This window comes from Mauremys mutica, chromosome 15, assembly GCF_020497125.1.
Source record: "Mauremys mutica isolate MM-2020 ecotype Southern chromosome 15, ASM2049712v1, whole genome shotgun sequence".
Classification (NCBI taxonomy): domain Eukaryota; kingdom Metazoa; phylum Chordata; order Testudines; family Geoemydidae; genus Mauremys; species Mauremys mutica.
The window spans coordinates 20857951-20879431 of record NC_059086.1 but is presented as its reverse complement, the minus strand read 5'-3'; the positions used below and the strand labels follow the sequence as shown (position 1 = coordinate 20879431).

The 21481-nt window shown below is 50.3% G+C and overlaps 1 protein-coding gene across 1 annotated transcript in view; it reads left to right on the top strand.

Annotated features, from left to right (window-relative positions):
• The window catches only part of LOC123350078 (deleted in malignant brain tumors 1 protein-like), a 267416-nt gene that overhangs the window by 21714 nt on the left and 224221 nt on the right, over nucleotides 1–21481 (top strand). Inside the window, exon 5 of the mRNA XM_044988433.1 lies at nucleotides 4835–5164. Within this exon, the coding sequence (XP_044844368.1) occupies nucleotides 4835–5164 (330 nt within the window). The remainder of the gene's footprint in view (nucleotides 1–4834; nucleotides 5165–21481) is intronic.

Genomic DNA, 21481 nt, shown 5'->3' with positions numbered 1-21481 from the left:
CTGTCTGAGTCAGCGCTGATCCAGCATGGTGCTAAGGGCCTGTGTTGCAGGTAGGGGTGTGTGAGTTGGGGTTGCTCTCCGTTTTCAGTTGTGCTGGCCCTAATGCCTCAGTGCGGAGCCATGGGCCCCTAGCACGAGAAAGCCTTGTCTGTGCCCGCTGGAGGCTCCAGCTCCCCAACTCCCTCGGCCACAGGCCACAGAAGCCGTGCCCTCTAGGCCTTGGGGAGAGGGTGACCTCTCTCCAGGCTGGCAATAGGCACACTTCACCCCTCAGCTGTGGTGTGTACTTGTTCCAGGTTATTGGGTGGATGCTCAAGCTGGATCTGTGTTACATTGCTGGAAAGAAAACCCTAGATATTAAACCTGGCCCTGGTCATGTCCGACGCCACTGGCAGTAGGGTTACATAGATATTGACTTGTGATATACACAAAAGAAGAAGACTCCCCCCACTGACATGCAGCCACTTCTGGGGTAGTACTTGTCCCAGGTTATTGGGTGGATGCTCAAGCTGGATCTGTGTTACATTAGGGCAATAGGCACACTTCACCCCTCCGAGCGTCCCCCTGCAGCACCCAGTCCCTGCTGCTCCCAAAGGAACAGGGTCCCAAGGTAACCAGCTCCACCTCCCATCTCTGCCCCAATCAGCACACAACCCTAGATCCCTTCATAGTCACACCAAGGACAAGTGATTTCACAGAGTGTAGAGATTCGAGCGGTAGCAAGGAGACGGGTCGGAAAGAAATGGTTCCATGGCCAATAAAATCATACCACGCTGACTAGAGCCTAGACTCATTGAACGAGATACTTTTCTGTCTGGTAGAGCAACGCTCACCCCACAGTCCTTCTAGGGTTTTACTCCAGGCTTGGCTGTGATCTCCTGTTCCTGAGACAAATGCTGTCAGCTGCCTCCTGGGTGAAAGGGAGCTCTTGTCCCCTCTCCTCTTTCTTTGTAGGTACAGACCATTGTCTCTTCCCAGAGGAGGTCTCTCTTCAGAGACTTGTGCTGAGGGTCCTTTGTCTTTGCAATTCTCAGACAGTGGGGCCCAGACATTGAATATAGCCTGTCTCCATGGCTGTGCTTTGTTCTATGGGCTGATTGGTTCAGCCAAAGGGATTGCCATGGAACAGGTGACAAGTTTCACTTCAACACTTCTGGAGCCTCATATTCTACATTTTACATCTCTCTTCAACTATGTCCCATACAAACATCTTGCCCCCATTAGGTCGACCAGCAGGCTCCTGGCTCTTGGTAGACAGGGGCGGCTCCAGGCACCAGTGCAGGAAGTGCTTGCCTGAGGCAGGAAGCCACGGGGGATGGCCTACCAGTCACTCTGAGGGTGGCATGCCTGCAGGAGGTCCGCCAGTCCTGCGGCTGTGGCGGGAATTTGGCGGTGGGGACACCAAAGGCGCGGCACCAGCAGGTCTCCTGCAGGCGCGCCGCTGAATCTGCGTGACCAGCAGACTGCCTGCAGGTGCACCGCTGAAAGCTGCCTGACTGCCGTGCTTGGGGCGGCAAAAAACACAGAGCTGCCACTGTTGGTAAAGAGCTCACATACCACCTTTGGTGAGCTATTGTGCCTCTGCAGCACATTGGGGACCTGGGGAACTGCAGCTTCCACTGGTTGGATTTGGTGTCAACGGAGCCTGCAGCCGCTCACTCAAACTAAAAATCCAGGGCCAATTTCTCAAGAGTCTGGTTCCTAATCACCGTGTTCCAGCGGATTTGCATTTCAGGGAATTAGTCCTGAAGCTGTAACTTCACCAAGAGCAGGACACAGGAGATGCAGTTCTTCCTCACTTCCTGTCCTTCACAGCCTACATATTTCCCTGTCCTGTTTCTCAGCTTCCCTGTCCTACCCCAGAAGTGGCTGCATGTCAGTGGGTGGAGTCTTCTTCTCTTGTGTATGTCACAAGTTGATATCTATGTAATCCTTCTGCACGTGGCGTCGGAAGCGACCAGGGCCAGATTCAATATCTAGGGGTTCCTTTCCAGCAATACAACACAAATCTGGCTTGAGCACCCACCCAGTAACCTGGGACAATTACACACAACCCCCTGCGTGCTTCTACGAGGCAAAGCTTCCCCTCTTGAAGCAGAGAGTCTCAGTGCAGAAAAGAAACTTTTTTTAATAAAAGGAGGGAAGGCCCCCCGGCGTTAACTGGGAAAATGTCACAAACAGGATTTATAAGCATAAAACCATGAGCAAAACACCATCCCCAGAGTACGTTGGGCAGAGTCTTTTGCCTCAGGTTCTTGAGTCCAGCAACCAAAAGTTCCTCTAAAGTGCCCCTCCCTTCTCCCTCCATCACAAAGTGATTGTCCTTGGTTAGTGAAGACCCTGAGTTCAGAGGTGCACCTGTGTGAGTTCAGCTCCCACCATGGGGGCGGGGAGGAGAGCGTCTGGCTGATCTGCTGTCTCGGTTCTTGCTCTGGTGGCAGCTGCCCTGCCAGCCACTCACCACTCCGCTCGCCCTCAGCTTCTGCTGCCCCCGGCCTCTCTATTGTGACCTCTGCAGGTCGCTCTCTTGAGGCTCCACCCAGCTCTCAGTGACTGTCAGCTCCTAGTGGGGAACCCTCAGTGCTGAAGCTGACTGGGCAGAAACAGTGTCTCATAGCAGGTGATTTCAGCTCTAGTGATCACTGAAACCAAAAAGACTCCTAATGGAGCCTTCATTAACTCTATCTTTGAAGAGTGGTGAGGGGCAGATTAAACCATGCCTAGACCTCTCACACAGACCCTACATCCCTCAGCAGGAACACCCATCTCCACCCCCTCTCACTCTTGATAGGGGTCTGGTGCCTGAGCCCCCTGGTTAGTGAGTTCAGTTCAGTTTTGGGTGATCCCCCCAGTCAGGGCAGGCTAAGCACAGTTCTGCTGCCCTTTACTCAGACAATCAGGACAACAATATTTCACTACCCTGCATTCAAGTACTACAGCGATTTGTAACCCAGCACCAGCCAACACAGCTCTGTCTGCTGGATACCTAGGCAGAGTGGGTGTGTTCTTGTAAACACAGTCTGGTCCTGAAGCCTTTTCCCCCTCCCCAGCTCATCACAATCTCATTCCAAAGTTGCTTTCCTCTAGCTCAGCGGTGGGCAAACTTTTTGGCCTGACGGCCACATCTGGGTGGGGAAATTACATGCAGGGCCATGAATGCAGGGCTGGGGAAGGGGCCTGGGGTGTAGGAGGGCTGCAGGGTGCAGCAGGGGGCTCAGAGCAGGGGGTTGGTGTGCCGGAGAAGTGTGGGGTGTGGGAGGGGGTTGGGGTACAGGCAAGGTGAGGCAGGGGTTCAGGGTGCGGGATCCGGCCAGGCGCCACTTACCTGGAGTGGCTCCGGGGTGTCAGCGGCGCGCACCAGGGCCATTGCAGGCTCCCTGCTTGTCCTGGCTCTGCGCTGCATCGCACTGCTCCCAGATGTGGCCGGCACCATGTCCTTATGGCCCCTGAGGGAGGGCAGAGCACTCCGTGCACTGCCTTCACCTGCAGGTACTGCCCCCGACACGCTCATTGGCCGCAATTCCCTGTTCCCGGCCAATGGGAACTGCAGGGGCAGAGCCTACAGGTGAGGGTACTGCGTGGAGCCCTCTGTCCCTCCCCCCACCCCCAGTGGCCGTGGGGACATGGTGCCAGCTGCTTCTGGAAGTGGCATGAGGCCAGTGGCACCACAGGGGTGGCAATCCCATGGGCAAGATACAAAGCCCTGATGGGCCGGATCCGGCCTATGGGGCGTAGATTACTCACTCCTGTTCTACCTTATTCAGCCATCTGACTGTGCATCCTCAAGGTCCAGTCTTCTAATGGGGCTTTGCTCCACCACGTGTGACTGTCTGTATTGCTGCCCCACAGGCACACTGAGAAGATCAGGCTAAGCCACGTTTCTGCATTGCAACAGTGCCTCTGGCCAGTCCAGTCAGGGACCCATTAAGCCTAGCCCAGGATCTGCGTCCCAGGTTGTAAATGGGCAGATACAAGTTAGGCCATCTGAAAATCCATCAGCACGGCAGTGTCTCTAGCTGGGAGTTGCTTCCCCTGTGTGAGGACACAGCTGTCAGCCCAGCTCTGCCATTATTCATCTGATACTGGTACTGGGCTGGCAGCACTAGACATGAGTGCAGCAATGGCTGCCACAAAACAATGTTGCCAAGTCAGTCGTGGCAAGTGAGGAGGAACTGCAGGGGCAGGTGTTAGCTTCAGGAGGGGGCCAACCTGCTTGTAGGAAGTGTGCATTGCCTCTGCACTGGTCGGAACCATTGTCAGCCTGGTGCGCAGCAGGTTCCTGCCAGGCGTCCCTGCGCTCCAGGCAGTTCTCAGGACGATGGACTCTGGGTGGCGATTTCAGAGAGCTATGCAGCCAACACATGTAAATTCGATGCTGATGTCAGACAACCACTAATGACACGGTGATTGTGTTCAGCTCCCAATCACCAAGATGCTTATGTCAGCGTCTGCCCCTCAGCACTGCACAGTATCACACTGGAGCGAATACCAGCGCCAGGAGTGAGGGTGTAAATCTGCTCCCCAGGAGGTTCCTGCCAGCAGTGCGGGGAGTGATTTTTTAAGTGCTCTAGTGGGAGCAGTAGGTCAGACAGCCGTCCAGTCTGCCTAACTAGATGACAGCCTAGCTAGGTGAGAACTGGCTGGGAGGGGAGTGGACAAACTTCAACATTGCCGAAGTGATTAGCCTGGTCAGTGGTGGGGAGCCCTTGACAGGCAGTTGCTGTGTGCAGAGACCGGTCAGATCGGTCGGCGGGAGGCGCTACGTTCCCCAGTGACAGGAAAGATCAGATGCACAGGAACCTCCCTGAGTGTTTATTCCCTTGGGTGTTTGCAGACGCTGGCATCTCAGAAGTGGCTCAGATCCGACTGGTGAACAGCAGGAGTCGCTGCGCTGGGAGGGTCGAGGTGCTTCGCAACCAGCAGTGGGGAACTGTGTGTGATAACAGCTGGGACTTACAGGATGCCAGAGTCGTATGCAGGCAGCTGGGCTGTGGGACAGCATTATCAGCCCCAGGAGGGGCTCGATTTGGGCCAGGATCAGACCGTATCTGGCTGGATGACGTCAACTGCACAGGGACAGAAGTTGCCCTCTCTGATTGCAGGGCTCAGCCTTGGGGAGTGAATAACTGTACCCACGGAGAAGATGCCGGTGTCGAGTGCTCAGGTAACCTTCATCCATCACTTCACTGTGGGTGGTGCAGGGATCGGGCTGGGAAGCTTTCAGCACAGACCCAGCTCTCCTATCTCATTCAGCGCTGACCCATTGTCCCAGCATGGTGCTAAGGGCCTGTACTGCCGGTAGGGGGGTGTCAGTAGGGGGCGCTCTCTGTTTGCAGATGTGCTGGCCCTAATGCCCTAGTGCAGGGCTATGTGCCCCTAGCATGAGGAAGCCTTGTCTGTGCCCACTGGAGGGCATATCCCCGACTCCCTCGGCCACAGGCCACACAAGACGTTCCCTCTAGGCCTTGTGGAGGGGGGTGACCTCTCTGCAGGTTGGCATAGGCACACTTCACCCCTCAGGCCTCCGAGCGTCCCCCTGCAGCACCCAGTGCCTGTCCCGCTGGGCATTCACAGCAGTCACAGATCTGTTGCTGCCAAAGGAACAGGGTCTCAAGGTGACCAGCTCTTCCTCCCATTTCTGCCCCAATCAGCACACAGCTCTAGATCCCTTCATAGTCACAGCAAGAACAAATGATTTCACAGAGTGTAGAGATTTGAGGGGCAGCAAGGAGAAGGCTTGGAAAAAAACAGTTTCATGGCCAATAAAATCGTACCACGCTGACTAGAGCCTGGACTCATTGAACGAGATACTTTTCTGTCTGGTAGAGCAATGCTCACCCCACAGTCCTTCTAGGGTTTTACTCCAGGCCTGACTGTGATCTCCTGTTCCTGAGACAAATGCTGTCAGCCGCCTCCTGGGTGAAAGGGAGCTCTTGTCCCCTCTCCTCTTTCCTGGTAGGTACAGACCATTGTCTCTTCCAGAGGAGGTCTCTCTTCGGAGACTTGTGCTGAGGGTCCTTTGTCTTTGTAAATTCTCAGGCCCACACTGCGCCCAGACAGTGAATATAGCCTGTCTCCACGGCTGGGCTTTGTTCTATGTGCTGATTGGCTCAGCCAAAGGGATTGCCATAGCACAGGTGACAAGCTTCACTTAAACACTTCTGGAGCCTCATAATCTACATTTTACATCTCTCTTCAACTATGTCCCATACAAACATCTTGCCCCTGCTAGGTCAGCCAGCAGGCTGCTGGCTCTTGGTAGAGAGCTCACATACCACCTTTGGTGAGCTATTGTGCATATATCTCACCCAGGAGATCCCTGTATAACTCTAGGCATCCTTGTGCCCTCTGCCAGTTGGCATCTACTTAAGTCTGGGCCGGACTCCTCTGCGGCACAATGGGGACCTGGGCAACTGCAGCTTCTACTGGTTGGATTTGGCGTCAATGGAGACTGCTGCCGCTCACTCAGACTAAAAATCCAGGGGCAGTTTCTCAAGATTCCGGTTCCTAATCACTGTGTTCTGGTGGATTTACATTTCAGGGAATTAGTCCTGAAGTTGTACCTTCCCCAAGATCTGGACACAGGAGATGCAATTCTTCCTCACTTCCTGCCCTACAGAGCCTACATATTCCCTGTCCTGTTTCTCAGCTGCCCTGTCCTACCCCAGAAGTGGCTGCATGTCAGTGGGGGGAGTCTTCTTCTTTTGTGTATATCACAAGTCGATATCTATGTAACCTTTCTGCCAGTGACGTCGGACGTGACCGGGGCCAGGTTTAATATCTATGGGTTCCTTTCCAGCAATATAATACAGATCCAGCTTGAGCACTCACGCAGTAACCTGGGACAAGTACACACCACCCCCTGGGTGCTTCTACTTGGCAAAGCTTCCCCTCTTGCAAGCACAGAGTCTCAGTGCAGAAAAGAAACTTTTTAATGAAAGGAGGGAAGGCCCCCAGCATTAACTTGGGAAAACGTCAGAAACAGGATTTATAAACATAAAGCCATGAGCAAAACACCCACCCCAGAGTATGTTGGGCAGTGTCTTTTGCCTCAGGTTCTTGAGTCCAGCAACCAAAAGGTCCTTTAACATGCCCCTCCCTTCTCCCTCCACCGCACCCCACTCACTGTGGTTATCCTTGGTTAGTGAAGACCCAGAGTTCAGAGGTGCACCTGTGTGAGTTTAGCTCCCACCATGGTAGCGGGGAGGAGAGCGCCTGGCTTGCTCTGCTGTCTGGGTGCCTGCTCTGGTGGCAGCTGCCCTGCCAGCCACTCACCACTCTGCTCACCCTCACCTTCTGCTGCCCCCGGCCTCTCTACTGTGACCTCTGCAGGTCGCTCTCTTGAGGCTCCACCCAGCTCTCAGTGACTGTCAGCTCCTAGTGGGGAACCCTCAGTGCTGAAGCAGGCTGGGCAGAAACACTGTCTCTCAGCAGGTGATTTCAGCTCTCGTGATCACTTAAACAAAAAGACTCTTTGTTGGGATCAAGGAGACGCGGAGTCAAGAGGTTTGTTAAGCAGGCGTCCCGAGCTCTCTTGAGCTGGGTTTTTATTAGTAATTAGAACAAAGAGCATGAGATCACAGTTACTTGTAACATATTGATTGGTTCACCCATAGCCATCTCTCCTTGTGCAATATATTATAATTGGTGAAGGGACTACGTAAGCTATTGGAGGGGCTACGTGCACTATTGCCTAGTCTGTGCTTAATCAATAACCTGAGCATTGCTTTACCTTAAGCCAGGAGTAAATGTAATAAACATGTGTGTGGTTTGCCAGCACAGCATATTTTCACTACATCTCCCCCTTTTTGTTTTTAAGCAATTTGCAGGCATAATGAATGCTCTGTTTTGTATTAAGTCGTTGCCAAGGGCAGCCGTGGACAAACAGGCTAATAAGTGAAGGAATACACTGTAATATGCAGCAACAAACTATTAATCCTGCAGCTATAATAATAACAACATATGCAAACATTTGCTTTAGCCAGGATAGGTCTGGCAGCCATCCTTGTATTTTGCCAGCACAGCATATTTTCACTACAACTCTTAACGGAGTCTTCATTAACTCTATCTTTGAAGAATGGTGAGGGGCAGATTAAACCATGCCTAGACCTCTTACCAGGGCCGTAGCAACAAAGAACATGGCCCCCTCCGAACATATGTCCGGGGCCCCTTACAATGCAGAAACTGGAATGCGGTATTTATTTTATACAATATACAGGGTTCATATTATGTATACATAGACCTACAGTGTACATGTATTCCGCTTTTACGCAAAGCGCTTCTTTCGAGCCTTGTTCTCCGCAAATTGGTTAATCAATGCGTCATAGTCCAGAGATCTGGCAATCTTGTTTTCGATTGAGATAACTGCAAGCGCAGAAAGCCTGTCATCTGTCATGGTTGAGCGCAGGATATTCTTGATCAGTTTCATTCTGCTGAAGCTCCTTTCAGCACCGGCGACAGTAACTGGTGTGGTCAGAAGAATTCTGATGCAAATGCAAAGATTCGGATATATCTCCTGAAGGCTGTTCTTGTATATGTACGTTAAAAAATTGTTTGCCGTGACAAGTCCTCTCTCTTTCTCAATGACATAAATAAAACGATTCAACTCCATTATGAGTTCGTTGGCATCAACGTCTCTCATTTTTCTTTCAAAATTTTTGCTGTGATTCTCCAGTTCATTTTCGCTGTGACACTGCTTCAGGCTGTTAGCGTTGTACAGAAATCCAAACAACTTATACCACTCCACGAGTTGGTCAAATCGCGACAAAACAGAAGATATGGCCTGATCAGTGAGAACAAGAAAGAACTGCGATTTGAATTTTTCTTCGGCAGAAAGACGACTCGAATCATCAGCACATTCGTAATCAAACATTCTCTTCTTACACCGCACCCTGGTTTCTGGAAACACCGCTCAATACCCATATGCTCTGCTATTTCACGTGCATTTGTGACCACAGAGTTATATCCTGTATTTTGATAGTCTTCCAAAAACTTCATTGTAGCACCGACTTCTGCCTGCAGTACGTCAGTTGACACATCTGGTCACTGAATTAATTTGCTGGTTTTATTGACGTGAAATAGTATATCGTACCACGTGTACACAGTCAGAACAAAAGGCCACGTAGTAACATGGTCTAAAAGCGCACCGGCTTCTGTTGGTGTATTGCCATCTTTCTTTTCGAGCGCATATTCTCGCAAAGATGACAAAGCATTGCACAATTCTTCAAGGTGATAATGCAATGGCTTCACAGCATCAATTCTCGACTCCCAATGAGTGTCCAATAACCCTTTAACAGATATTGGCATATGTTCTTGAAGTATATCCCAATGTGAAGGTGATGAAGAAAAGATAATGTATATTCTGTTAATCAGACCGAAAAAGTCAACGGCATATTTCGATGACTTTGCCGCGTCTGAGATCACAAGATTCCAAGTGTGAGCTCCACATGGTACATACAAGGCACGGTCATTTATTTCTAGCATGCGGGCTTGAACTCCTTTATTCTTTCCTCTCATATTTGCGCCGTTATCATAAGCTTGGCCTCTCATGTCAGCAACGTCTATTCCTAAGTTGTTTGCCTTTTCAAGAAACGCTTCCAATAAGCCCTCGCCAGTTGTATCATGAACATTAAGAAAACCAACAAACGCTTCATGAATATTGACACCATCTTCACCGTTGCATTCAACAAAGCGTAACACCACAGACATCTGTTCTTCATGTGACACGTCGGGAGTACAGTCCAAAATAACTGAATAATATTTTGCTTTTTTAAGCTGCGCTATGTTGGCCTTTTGAATGTTACTGGCAACAAGTTGAATCAGCTCGTTTTGGATCTGTGGACTGAGGTACTGAACATGTGTCTCTGCCTTCTTAATCCTCTGTAAAAGTTCGCGGAGGACAGTATCATACTTTGCAAGCAATTCAAACAGTCCCAAAAAGTTGCCATTCGAAGGATCGCCGAGCTTTTCATTACTTCCTCGAAATGCCAAGTTTCTTTCGGACAAGAAGATAACGACATCAACCATGCGTTTGACAACATTTCTCCAGAAATCTCTTTCTTTCAGAAAAGCCTGCAATTCGAGTTGGTCAATAGATGTACGGTTTACTATGCCTGACCGAAGGTCAAACCATTTCACCATACAGTCTTGATGAGCTTTGCCTGTTTCATGCTGCTGAAGTCTTTTTGACAGTGCTTTCCAAGCAGATGTTCCACGACGTAGCGGTATGTCGCCAGTGCCAAATAATTTACAACAAAAACAAAAAATGGCATCTTTCTGAACTGAGTACATTAACCATGAACGTCTTATTTTCTCGCCATTTGCCATGGTTCGATAGAAATGAGTACTTGTGAACCTCCGTCTTTCCTCGTTAAATGGAAATTCGTAACTTTCATTCTGCTGCGGTGGGCCATGTGCAACAATGTCACACACTTGCCTGTCCGATATAGACGGCCAATCTCCTGGATCATCAGTCAGTGGTTCAGATTCAGATACTTCTTTCCCGGCAGCAGCTGGAATATCTGTCACAGTTTGTTTGGTAGAACAACTGGCTTCACCTTCGACCTCACTTGAAGCACTTCTGGATACTTCTGGATACGATTCGTCGCTGCTAGCGCTGTCCGTTTCATGTGCCTGTACTTGTACGTTGGATTGCAGCGCAAAATACGTTGACAACTTTGGAATTTTCTCAAGTTCCTTCTCGGCATCTTTTGCTGCCTTTCGTTTACTAGCTCCACTCTTATACGTTCTCTTAGACATCACAAAGCACGCTTCTACTACAACTAAATTAATAACATTTATCCGCCGACCGCCATTATGAACGCAAATACACATTCTTTGAATGGGTCCAACTAAAATTCGAAACTGACCGACAGACAACTGATGTAGCCAATAGCATTATGATGTATCATAATGACTTCACGGTTTTGTCAGTAAAACCGACATGGATTGTGCAATAGCGTCAATAAATGTCACTTACCTAGTTTTACATTTTTTTTGCCACTTACATTTTACCTTACATTTTTTTTGCCACTTTTAGGGGCCCCCTTCCTTGCGGGGCCCCCTCCGGTCGGAGGGTACGGAGGGCGCTCGCTACACCTCTGCCTCTTACACAGAGCCCACACCCCTCAGCTTGAACACCCATCTCCACCCCCTCTCACTCTTGATAGGGATCTGGTGTCTGAGCCCCCTGGTTAGTGAGTTCAGTTCAGTTGTGGGTGACCCCCTCAGTCAGGGCAGGCTAAGCACAGTTCTGCTGCCCTTTACTCAGACAATCGGGACACCAGGGCAGCCCTAGAATAGCTGTCAGCAACTGGCGCCCTAGGTGAACTCTGTAATCAGAGCCACCACCCCCAACCCCAAGGGCAGATCTAGGCTGAGGTTTTTGGTAAACTGGGAAACATTTTGCCCCCTTTTTCCTTTTAAGGTTTTTAAGCATATTTCTAAACAGAGGCGTAAGTATTCGGTTTGTCTGTCCGTCTGTCTGTCCAACCAATGTTTCTGAGATCAGATAAAATAGAGACACGACATTTTCAGAATAGATTTGTACACGACAGGTAGATGATATTTTAGTCTGATTTCAAATAAAAATGCATTAAAAATGTTAATTATAATTTTTATTATTACAAATCCAAAATCATCCATTACGCTGTCCTGCTTTAACTGCCATTACCACCACATCCAATATAGAAAGAAATAAGAAAACTCTTCAATGAACTTTAACCAGTATTTACAAAACACTCTGAATAAAAAACACTGTGCTCGTAAAACATGACTTTTCTTGCTTTAAGTTTTGAAAATTCAGTTACTAATTCTTTTAGATCCAGTTTTCTAGCTATTTCATGCTCTACTGACATTATGGCAAGTCCAACAAGTCTCTCTTGCACCATTGTTGAACGCAGATATGTTTTTATCAATTTTAACTGAGAAGCTATGTTCCCCACTAGCTACGGAAACTAGCAAAGTTAAAAGAATGCGCAGAGCTATAAAAATGTTTGGAAAACTGTCTGAGAGTTTATTTCACAAACAAACTTCAGTAATTCTTCAGGAGTGGAACGTTTCTGAAGTTGTCTTGAAAAAGCCTGAGGCTCACTACACAAGTCTGTAGCATCAATGTCTTTTGAATTTTCATGAGTCAATGCCGATTCTAGTTTTATACAAAATTCTCTTATCTCTTTTGCTGTTTTCTTTTGCAAGCTGTGGATATCATATAGAAAGCCAAATACGGACTAGCTGCTGCATCTGTTGAAATCTTTCGTCAACCGAGTGAATAGCAGTATCAAGGACTGTGAAGTAGAAATTCACTTGGAACCTTTGTTTTGGGTTCTGAATGGGTGCGTCTTGCCCTTCATATGAAAACTGCTGTTTCTTTTGCCGAATACGAACTGGCTCTGATTCAAATTCTGTTGGAAAGTTTTTTTCTTCAGCAAGCTCGAGAGAATCTACCAGTGTTCTTTCGAACCCTTCATCACTTCTGAATTCCTCCAGAATATTTTTAGTTTGCTGCAGTTTTTGAATAGCAGAATGTATGTTCAAGTTCTTTTCCTGAAGCTGCTTACTAGTGAGGTTAATCTCGAAAAGGATATTATACCACAAAATGAGTGAAGTCACAAATTTGAACTTGGAAAGGCCATTTGCAAGAGCTTCTGCTTCTGAAGCCAGATGATCCAGTAAAGGTAGTATCATCAGAAATTTCAATTAGAGCATCATAAATGTTTCTAAGTTCATAGCAAAGAGGCTTCAAAGCCTCAGTGTGACTCTCCCATCTTGTCTGACTAAGTGGTTTCACGGTTAGAGAATTCACATGGTGAGTCAGAATTTCCCAACGGCGTGTTGAGCCTGAGAAAAACACAAACACATCGCACCAGGTCAAAGAAACTGCTTGCCTCCAAACAGCGTCTAGTAGCTGTTGTGTATTTGGTTGTCATGGTTTTGTTGCTATGGCAACTGAGTTCGATTATTATGGGTTAGCTCAACCGGTTTCAACCGGCTGAGGAGCTCTCTGTATATATGTAAATAAAATGGAGGTTTTGGTTAGTTGCCTGCTCTCTGGCCTCAAGTCATTGCTTCCTACACCGGCTGCCCCAAGGATATAACAGTAGCATCGACAACCAAATTCAGAGAATGTGCACTGCAAGGAACGGAAAAGGCCCTAGGATACATTTCCATCATTCTCCTTTGCACACTATTGTCTTTACCCTTCATATTACTCCCATTATCATAGCCTTGGCCACATAAGTTTTCAACAGATAATGTCATTGATTCAAGCTCTTGTAGAATAGTTTCAGTCATAAATGCTCCAGTCGTCTCCTTCACTGGTACAAAACCCAAAAAATGTTCCTTTATGAGCACTTCAACATTATCTTCACCTGCAGATTTTTCCATATCCACAAAATGAATGATCATCATCATTTGTTCAACACGATTCACATCTGGTGTACAGTCCAGTATTATTGAAAAGTATTTTGCAGAATGAGCAGCTTCTACAATTTTATTTTTAATGGCTGTAGCAGGGTGATGACCCCGCTCCTGCCCTGAGGGGCTTAAAACAGCCCTGGAGGAAGGTTGTGGGTGGGAGCGGCTAAGCTGGGCTGATTGGGAAGTGGCTGCAGTTGGGCCAAGCCCCAATCAGGCCACAGCTGGCCTGTATAAAGAGGCTGGGAGCCAGGAGCTCAACAGTCTCTCTCTGCATACAGAGAGAGAAGGGCCTGGCTGCAGGGAGCTAGAGACTGGGTACCTGAGTGGAGCAGGGCTGGGGAAAGCCAGAGAAGCTCGGGAGCTCCAGCCTGGAAAGCCCCAGGCTGCGGCCTAGCAGAAGGCCAAGAGGTAGTGGAGGTTGCAGAGGGCAGCCCAGGGGTAGGCCAAGGCAGCAGGTTCAAACCCCTTTGCCTATGATGAGTGGCTGACACTGCAGTCTGCCCCAGGGCGTGGGGCTAGATGGAGACTGGGCAGTAGCTAAAACTCAGGTGAAGTGGGGATAGTGGGTTGGGGGTTCCCCAGGGAGGGGAGACCCTAAGACTGAGGGGATTACTGCTAGGGAGCAGCACCCCAGGTACAAGGGCACCGGGTCCGGGAGGGAGACGGGGGCCAGAGAACAGGTGGATCACCGGCCTGCAGAGGGTGCTCCGGAGCTGGAACGAGCTAATTCCCAGAAGTCACCAGCAGGAGGCACCGCAGGGGTGAGTCCGCATGTCTACAACGGCATTTGCTAGGATTTGAATCAGTTTATTCTGCATATTTTTTCCTAAGTAATGAACCTGTGTTTCACGATCAGTTATTTTACGTAGATGCTCCTTCATGACTGAAGCAAACAAAGCTAGCTATTCAACAAATTTTAAAAAGATTCCATTACCTGGAGTGTATAATTTTTCATTTCTACCGCAGCTGCCGAATGCTAAATTTTGCCCACCAAAAACTCTCTCTAAAGCAATCAGACACTCTAATATTTGTTGCCAATATTTTTCTTTTTCCTTGATAACACGTACATTTTCTTCATCGATAGTTTTTCCTTTTTTTTAATTCAAGTTCTTTCCAATTTTGAAAACATTCCAAATGTTCTGTACCTCTTTCATGTGAAAAGAGAATTGAAGAGATGTTTTTCCATCCTTCAAACCATTTTCAGTAAGTGATGTACCAATTCCTTGATTTCTAAACAACCTGCAGCAAAAGCAAAACACAGAGTCCTTCGACAATGAATATTGTAACCAGTTTCGATGAATTTCTTCCCCATTAATGAGTTTCCGCTTGTAATGCTGAGCAGAGAATTTTCTTTTATTTCCATCCTTAGGGACAGGAAATGAATGAACTTGTTCAGGTCCATGTTCCACGAGAATTTGCCGCACACTGTCATCACATCTGGGCCATGAAGCTGGGTCCCCATATTGTAACTTGTTTGTACCGTCCTCATCCTTTCTTCCTTCTACTTCATTTATTTCAACTTCTGCATGTGTCTCTGACGGTGAATAAATTTTCTCCACTTCCATATCAGTCTGGTGCTGTGAGCTGCCTTCATCTAGAAGTAAGTTTCCATCATCTTGAGTTTCCAAACTGCTTTTTTGTGGATGTGAGCTGCCCTCATCTCACAGTAATATACCTTCATCTTGATGGTCCAAACTGCTTCCATGTGGATGTGAGCTAACCTCCTCTCCAAGTAAAATTCCTGCATCTGGATGCTGTGAACTGCTTCCATCTTTATTTGGATTAAAGAGAAGATATTTCAGGAAGGATCCCTGCTGTTTTGCTTGGTCCTTTTCCTTCTCAGCCTTTCGTTTATGATACTCAGCTCCTGAGGGTTTTCTTATTCCTCTTTCTGCCATGGGGCATTTGAATATTGTTATGTACCGTGCTCCCGACGGCAAGCATTATAGCGTTAAGGATGGCTGACACACCCACCACATGGTTGGTGATTTAAACCATATTGCAACCATCCCAACATGTCTTTTCATGGCTTAAAGGTTCAATGATTAGTAACATACACTCACTTACCTATCAAAACAGTTAGTTACAGTGTTTACACAGAAACAAAATGACTGTTTTCAACATTATAACCGACACTGGTTGTTTGGAAAGTAATCCCCTTCCTCACGGTTACCCGCTTGGAGTGTGACATCATCACTTTTGTAGTCTATTAAGTGTTAACACTGTTACTTTTCTTTTATTGATCATATTTATTACATGTGAACCAGTTATAACAAAGAAAAGTTCATAATTATACAGCCCGATAATAACGCTAAGGTTTAATAATGCTTAAAGATACTCACATTTTGGATTTATAATGTTGAAAGACGTTATTCTTTATTCTTTGGCACCAAGAAACACAATTTTCCACAGTATTCGCTCGATTCTTAACCATCTACCTGCGAAGTGTGTTAAAATGACCATTTGATATGTATAAACTCGCGATATCACTGCTCTACATCCTTGATGTATATTCGAGTTAGCTATATTCACTAACATTGCAGCTCTTGCCGCTGGCAGATGTGTTTCATTCTGGCTGAGTTATGGCTTATCAAAACTGCAGAGTGGGTCATCTTGACCTCACGTCACAAATTGAAAAAAAAATTCACTAAAATATTATTTATTTTTGCCTTAAATAAAATATTTGACATATTAAATTCTCAGAAATGTAGAGAAATGAATTATAATTCATATTCCCTCCATACACACAAATGAATTGAAATAACATCTTCATTATTATATTTGTTTTTTTTCCATCTTTTTCTTTTTTTTTTCATTTAATTTTTTTTAAAATTTACCTTTTTTCCTCAAATTTGGCTCCCCATTTAACTTGGCAGCCTAGGAGACCGCCTAGTTTGCTTATATGTACGGGCCGCACTTGTCAGGACAACAAGATTTCACTACCCCTGCATTCAAGTACTACAGTGATTTGTAACCTAGCACCGGCCAACACAGCTCTGTCTGCTGGATACCTAGGTAGAGTGGGGGTGTTCTTGTAAATACAGTCCGGTCCTGAAGCCTTTTCCCCCTCCCCAGCTCATCACTACCTGTCAGGGGAGAGCTCATTCCAGCCTTGCTCACCTCTAGCTTGTTCAGCCACTTGACTGTGCATCCGCAAGGTCCCGTTTTCTAATGGGGCTCTGCTCCACCACGTGTGACTGTCTGTATTGCTGCCCCACAGGCACACTGAGAAGATCAGGCTCAGCCACGTTTCTGCATTGCAGCAATTCCTCTGGCCTGTCCAGTCAGGGTCCCATTAAGCCTAGCCCGGGATCTGTGTCCCAGGTTGTAAATGGGCAGACAGAAGTTAGTGCTTCTGAAAATCCAACCCAGCTCTGCCATCATTCATCTGGGCTGGCAGCTCTGCACACGAGTGCAGCAATGGCTGCCACAAAACGATGTTACCAACTCAGTCATGGCAAGTCAGCAGGAACCGCAGGGGCAGGTGTTTGCTTCAGGAGGGGGCCGATCTGCTTGTAGGAAGTGTGCCTTGCCTCTGCACTGGTTGGAGCCATTGTCAGCCTGGTGCCCAGCAGGTTCCTGCCAGGCGTCCCTGCGCTCCAGGCAGTTCTAAGGGGGATGGACTCTGGGTGACGTTTTCAGGGAACTATGGAGCCAACACATGTAAATTCGATGCTGATGTCAGGCTAAGGCAACCACTAATGACACGGGTGACTGTGTTCAGCTCCCAGTCACCAAGATGCTTAAGCCAGCATCTGCCCCACAGCACTGCACAGTATCGCACTGGAGCAAATACCAGCGCCAGGAGTGAGGGTGTAAATCTGCTCCCCAGGAGGTTCCTGCCAGCAGTGCGGGGGGTGATCTTTTTAAGTGCTCTAGTGGGAACAGTAGGTCAGACTGCCATCCAGTCTGCCTTATTAGGTGACAGTCTAACTAGGTGAGAGCTGGCTGGGAGGGGAGTGGACAATCTTCAACATTGCCCAAGTGATTAGCCTACTCAGTAGTAGGGAGCCCTTGGCAGGCAGTTGCTGTGTGCAGAGACTGGTCAGATCTGTCAACGGGAGGCACTATGTTCCCCAGCGACACAAGAGATCAGATGCACAGGAACCTCCCTGAGTGTTTCTTCCCTTGGGTGTTTGCAGATGCTGGCATCTCAGAAGTGGCTCAGCTCCAACTGGTGAACGGTTCAAGTCGCTGCGTTGGGAGGGTCGAGGTGCTTCACAACCAGCAGTGGGGAACTGTGTGTGATGACAGCTGGGACTTGCAGGACGCCAGAGTCGTGTGCAGGCAGCTGGGCTGTGGGACGGCGTTATCAGCCCCAGGAGGGGCTCAATTTGGGCAAGGATCTGACCGTATCTGGCTGGATGACGTCAACTGCACAGGGACAGAAGTTGCCCTCTCTGATTGCAGGGCTCGGCCTTGGGGAGACAGTAACTGTACCCATGGAGAAGATGCTGGTGTCGAGTGCTCAGGTAACTTGCATCCATCGTGTCACTGTGTGTGGTGCAGGGATCAGGCTGGGAAGCTTTCAGCACAGACCCAGCTCTCCTGTCTAAGTCACGGCTGAGATAGACACCCCCAGCCTGCACTGCCCCTCCCACCTCCATTGCAGAGCTCTGTAGGATCCATCCTGAGATCATGCCTGTCTGCCCCACATGTTGGCACTGAGCTCCAGGCTGCAGGCATCAGTCTGAGCCCAGCCCAAAGTAAATAGTAAGGAGCTGGATCTGCGGCATCTGCTTGTCTGTCTGTTCTGGGGAGCCTGTTCGCACTGGGCAGTGGCCTATAATCCCCATAACCCCAACACGGGGTGCTCTGCACTGCAGGGCCCCCGGGGTCCGTGCTCGGTGTAACTGGCCGGCCCCATCGGCCTGGCTGCCCAGTTTGCCCATCTGCCCATTGTGGATCCATAGGGTCTGGGCTAGGTCACCAGTCTCCTGGCTGTGACCCCTTTAATGTGCTGGGCCCTAAGGCCCCCCCCGCCCATCCCCAGGGGCAGGGCCATGCCTTCAGCACCAGCAGCCCCATCTCTCCCTGCAGCTCCCTGCAGTGAGCCCAGCCCAGCCCAGCCTGCGGGAGGCTTGTACTGGGCCCCTCCAGCGCCCCTGGCCGAGGGGGAGGCAGGCACACCAGCAGCCTTGGCATAGAGAGCAGGGCTAATAGTCACCCAGCTGCAGCGTCCCACAGCCCGGGGCTGGCACGGAGAGGCAGGGCTAAGCCATTGTCAGGGGCGGCTCTAGGCATCAGCAAAGCAAGCACCTGCTTGGGGCAGCCCATTTGCAGGGGCGGCAGGGATCCAGCCTGGGAGCTGAGAACCAACAGGGGGCTCTGGGAGCTGTAGTTCCTTGGTTAGCTCCCTGCCTACAGAGCCAGCCCTGGAGCAGGGAAAGAACTACATTTCCCAGCATTCCCTTGGCCACTACCAACTGGAAAGGAAGTGGGGGGACCTCATGCTGCAGCTTGCGGTGAGTGGAGAGCTGCACTGTGAATGGTAGGGAGACCATATTTTAACATTCAAAAAACAGGACACTCCACGGGGAGGGAGGGTAGCCCCACCCTGCCACCATCCACTCCCTCTGACTGCCTCCCACAGAAACCCCAACCCATCCAACCCCCCGCATCCCCTGATCACCCCCTCCCAGGACCCCGCCCCTAGCTGCCCCCCAGGATCCCACCCCCTATCTAAGCGCCACTGCTCCTTGTCCCCTAGTCACCCCCTCCCAGGACCCCTACCCCTAACTGCCCCCCAGGACTCCACCCCCTATCTAAGCCTCCCTTCTCCTTGTCCCCAACTGCCCCCTCCTGAGACCCCCCCAGCTTTCCCCCCTAGGACTCCACCCCCTACCTGTCCCCTGACAAACCCCTGGAACTCCCATGCCTATCCAACCGCTGCCTGTCCCCTGACTGCCCCCCCGAACCCCTGACCCATCTAACCCCCCCTTCTCCCTGCCTCTGACTGCCCCCCCTGAACCTCTGCTCCATCCAACCCCCCCCACTCCCTGTCCCTTGACTGCCCCCCCGGAACCTCCTACCCCTTCTCCAACCCCCCAGTCCTCTTACCATGGCACTCAGACCAGTGTGTCTGGCTCCGCGCAGCTCCAGACACGCTGCTGCATACATGATGCCATGCTCCCCTGTGGAGCCCACAGCCCCCCCCCCCCAGCACCTGTCTTCCAGATTTGAACACCTCAAAATTCAGGAGTGCTCAAACTCAGTTTGGGCAGCTGTTACTTCATTTCTCCCAAATCAAACACTGATCCACTTTAACTTGCTGTAGAAAAAGTAGGATAAAATTGAGCAAGAAATGCTTCCCAGTGGTTATTAGGACTGGAATTGCTATTTTCAACAGCCATTGCCTTTTTGTTTGTTTGTTTTGTTTTGTTTAAAAGGAAGACAGTGATATTGCATTGGCAAATTCCCCATAGAAAGAAAGAGTGGGACAAAAGAATAATAAAGGCACCTCAACTTTTCCTCATTTATATAGGACAGTCTTATAATATGCATCCAGTATCCTCCAATCACACAAGCTGAAAATTGTTCCCCTTTACTGCCGTTCTGTAACCATGTGGGAACCAATCCTGTCTGTGTGCTGTGCACATCCAAAATTCCTGCTGAATGACCTGCCCTGGGAGCGAGTTACCAGTGATCCAGGGCTGCGGCGGAAGGAGGGTGCTGGTGGTGGGAGGGAGCGCCCAGGGCTGGGGCGGCAGGAGGTGTGTGGGGGGAGGGCACTAGTGAGGGGGAAGGGGGGAGCCCTGAGCTGGGGTGGCAGGAGGTGTGTGTGGGGAGGAGAGCCCAGGGCTGGGGCAGCAGGAGATGTGTGAGGGGAGGGCACTGGTGGGAGGGAAGGGGGGAGCCCAGGACTGGGGCGGCAGGAGGTGTGTGGGGGGAGGGCACTGGTGGGAGGGAAGGGGGGAGCCCAGGGCTGGGGCAGCAGGAGGTGTGTGGGGGGGAGAGCCCAGGGCTGGGGCAGCAGGGGGTTGCAGCGAAGAGCCCAGGCCTGGGGCAGCAGGGGGTTGCAGCGAAGAGCCCAGGGCTGGGACGGGGGGCAGCTAACATTTTTTTTGCTTGGGGCGGCAAAATACCTAGAGCCGGCCCTGGCCATTGTCCAGGCTTGAGCTCTCAGTATCCTTGTCAATCCCAGGAGAGCCCAGAGCCTCTCCCCAAAGGCAGCTCTGAGCCGCCGCCTGCCCCACTCAGCCCTTTGGCGCCAGGCAGGGCCGGACTGAGTTCACAGCAGGCCAGGGAGACACGGGGAGTGTCCCGTGATCAGCGCTGGGGCTTCCCTTGGCTCTCTGGACACTCTGCTGATTTGGGTTTCAGTTCTTTAGCGACCCAGTCGCGCCACCCAGCCAGCGAGGGGCCTCGCTTCTGCTCGGCTCCAAGAGCAGCACCTGTCATGGGGGGCAGGGGAGCTCCCTACCCCTGCTGCCCCTCTCAGGGGAAGAGCTCACCCTACTGGGTGGGAGATGCCTAGGTTCTGCATGGCCTGGTTTGGAAGCAGCAGGCCTCTCTCAGGGTGTGTGCTGGGGCTGCAAGAGCCAAGCAGGGGGTGACTCTGCACCACCTGGCAAACACCCTAACGGCCTGACCATGCCAGCAACCCGGCCAGCAGGGGCTCCAGCATCTCTGCCCTGGACTGGGCAGCGCCACGCCGGGGAGGTCGGTCCATGGCACGTCCTCCGTGACAGAGCTTGGGAAGCAGCCAGTGAATCCAGCAGGTCACCACCTGCTCAAAAGCTCATTATTCCTGGGCATTAACACGAGCTCCCCTGAGCACATAGGCCCTGGGAACCGTGGGCAGGAGGGGGCTGGCGAGCCAGGCAGGGCACTTGGGAACTGTGGGCAGGAGGGGGCTGGCAAGCCAGGCAGGGCACCTGGGAGCTGCACGAGGAGAGATCCACACAGCAGAAGATGCAGCCCAGGCTGGCCCAGCCAGACACTCACTGACCCAAGGCAGCAGGGGAAGGCCAGGAGAGAGACACAACACGGCAGGCAGGGACAGGATCCATGACAAGGGAGGGGGGTGTCAGCAGGAACCCGACTCACCTCCCGTGTGGGGGCT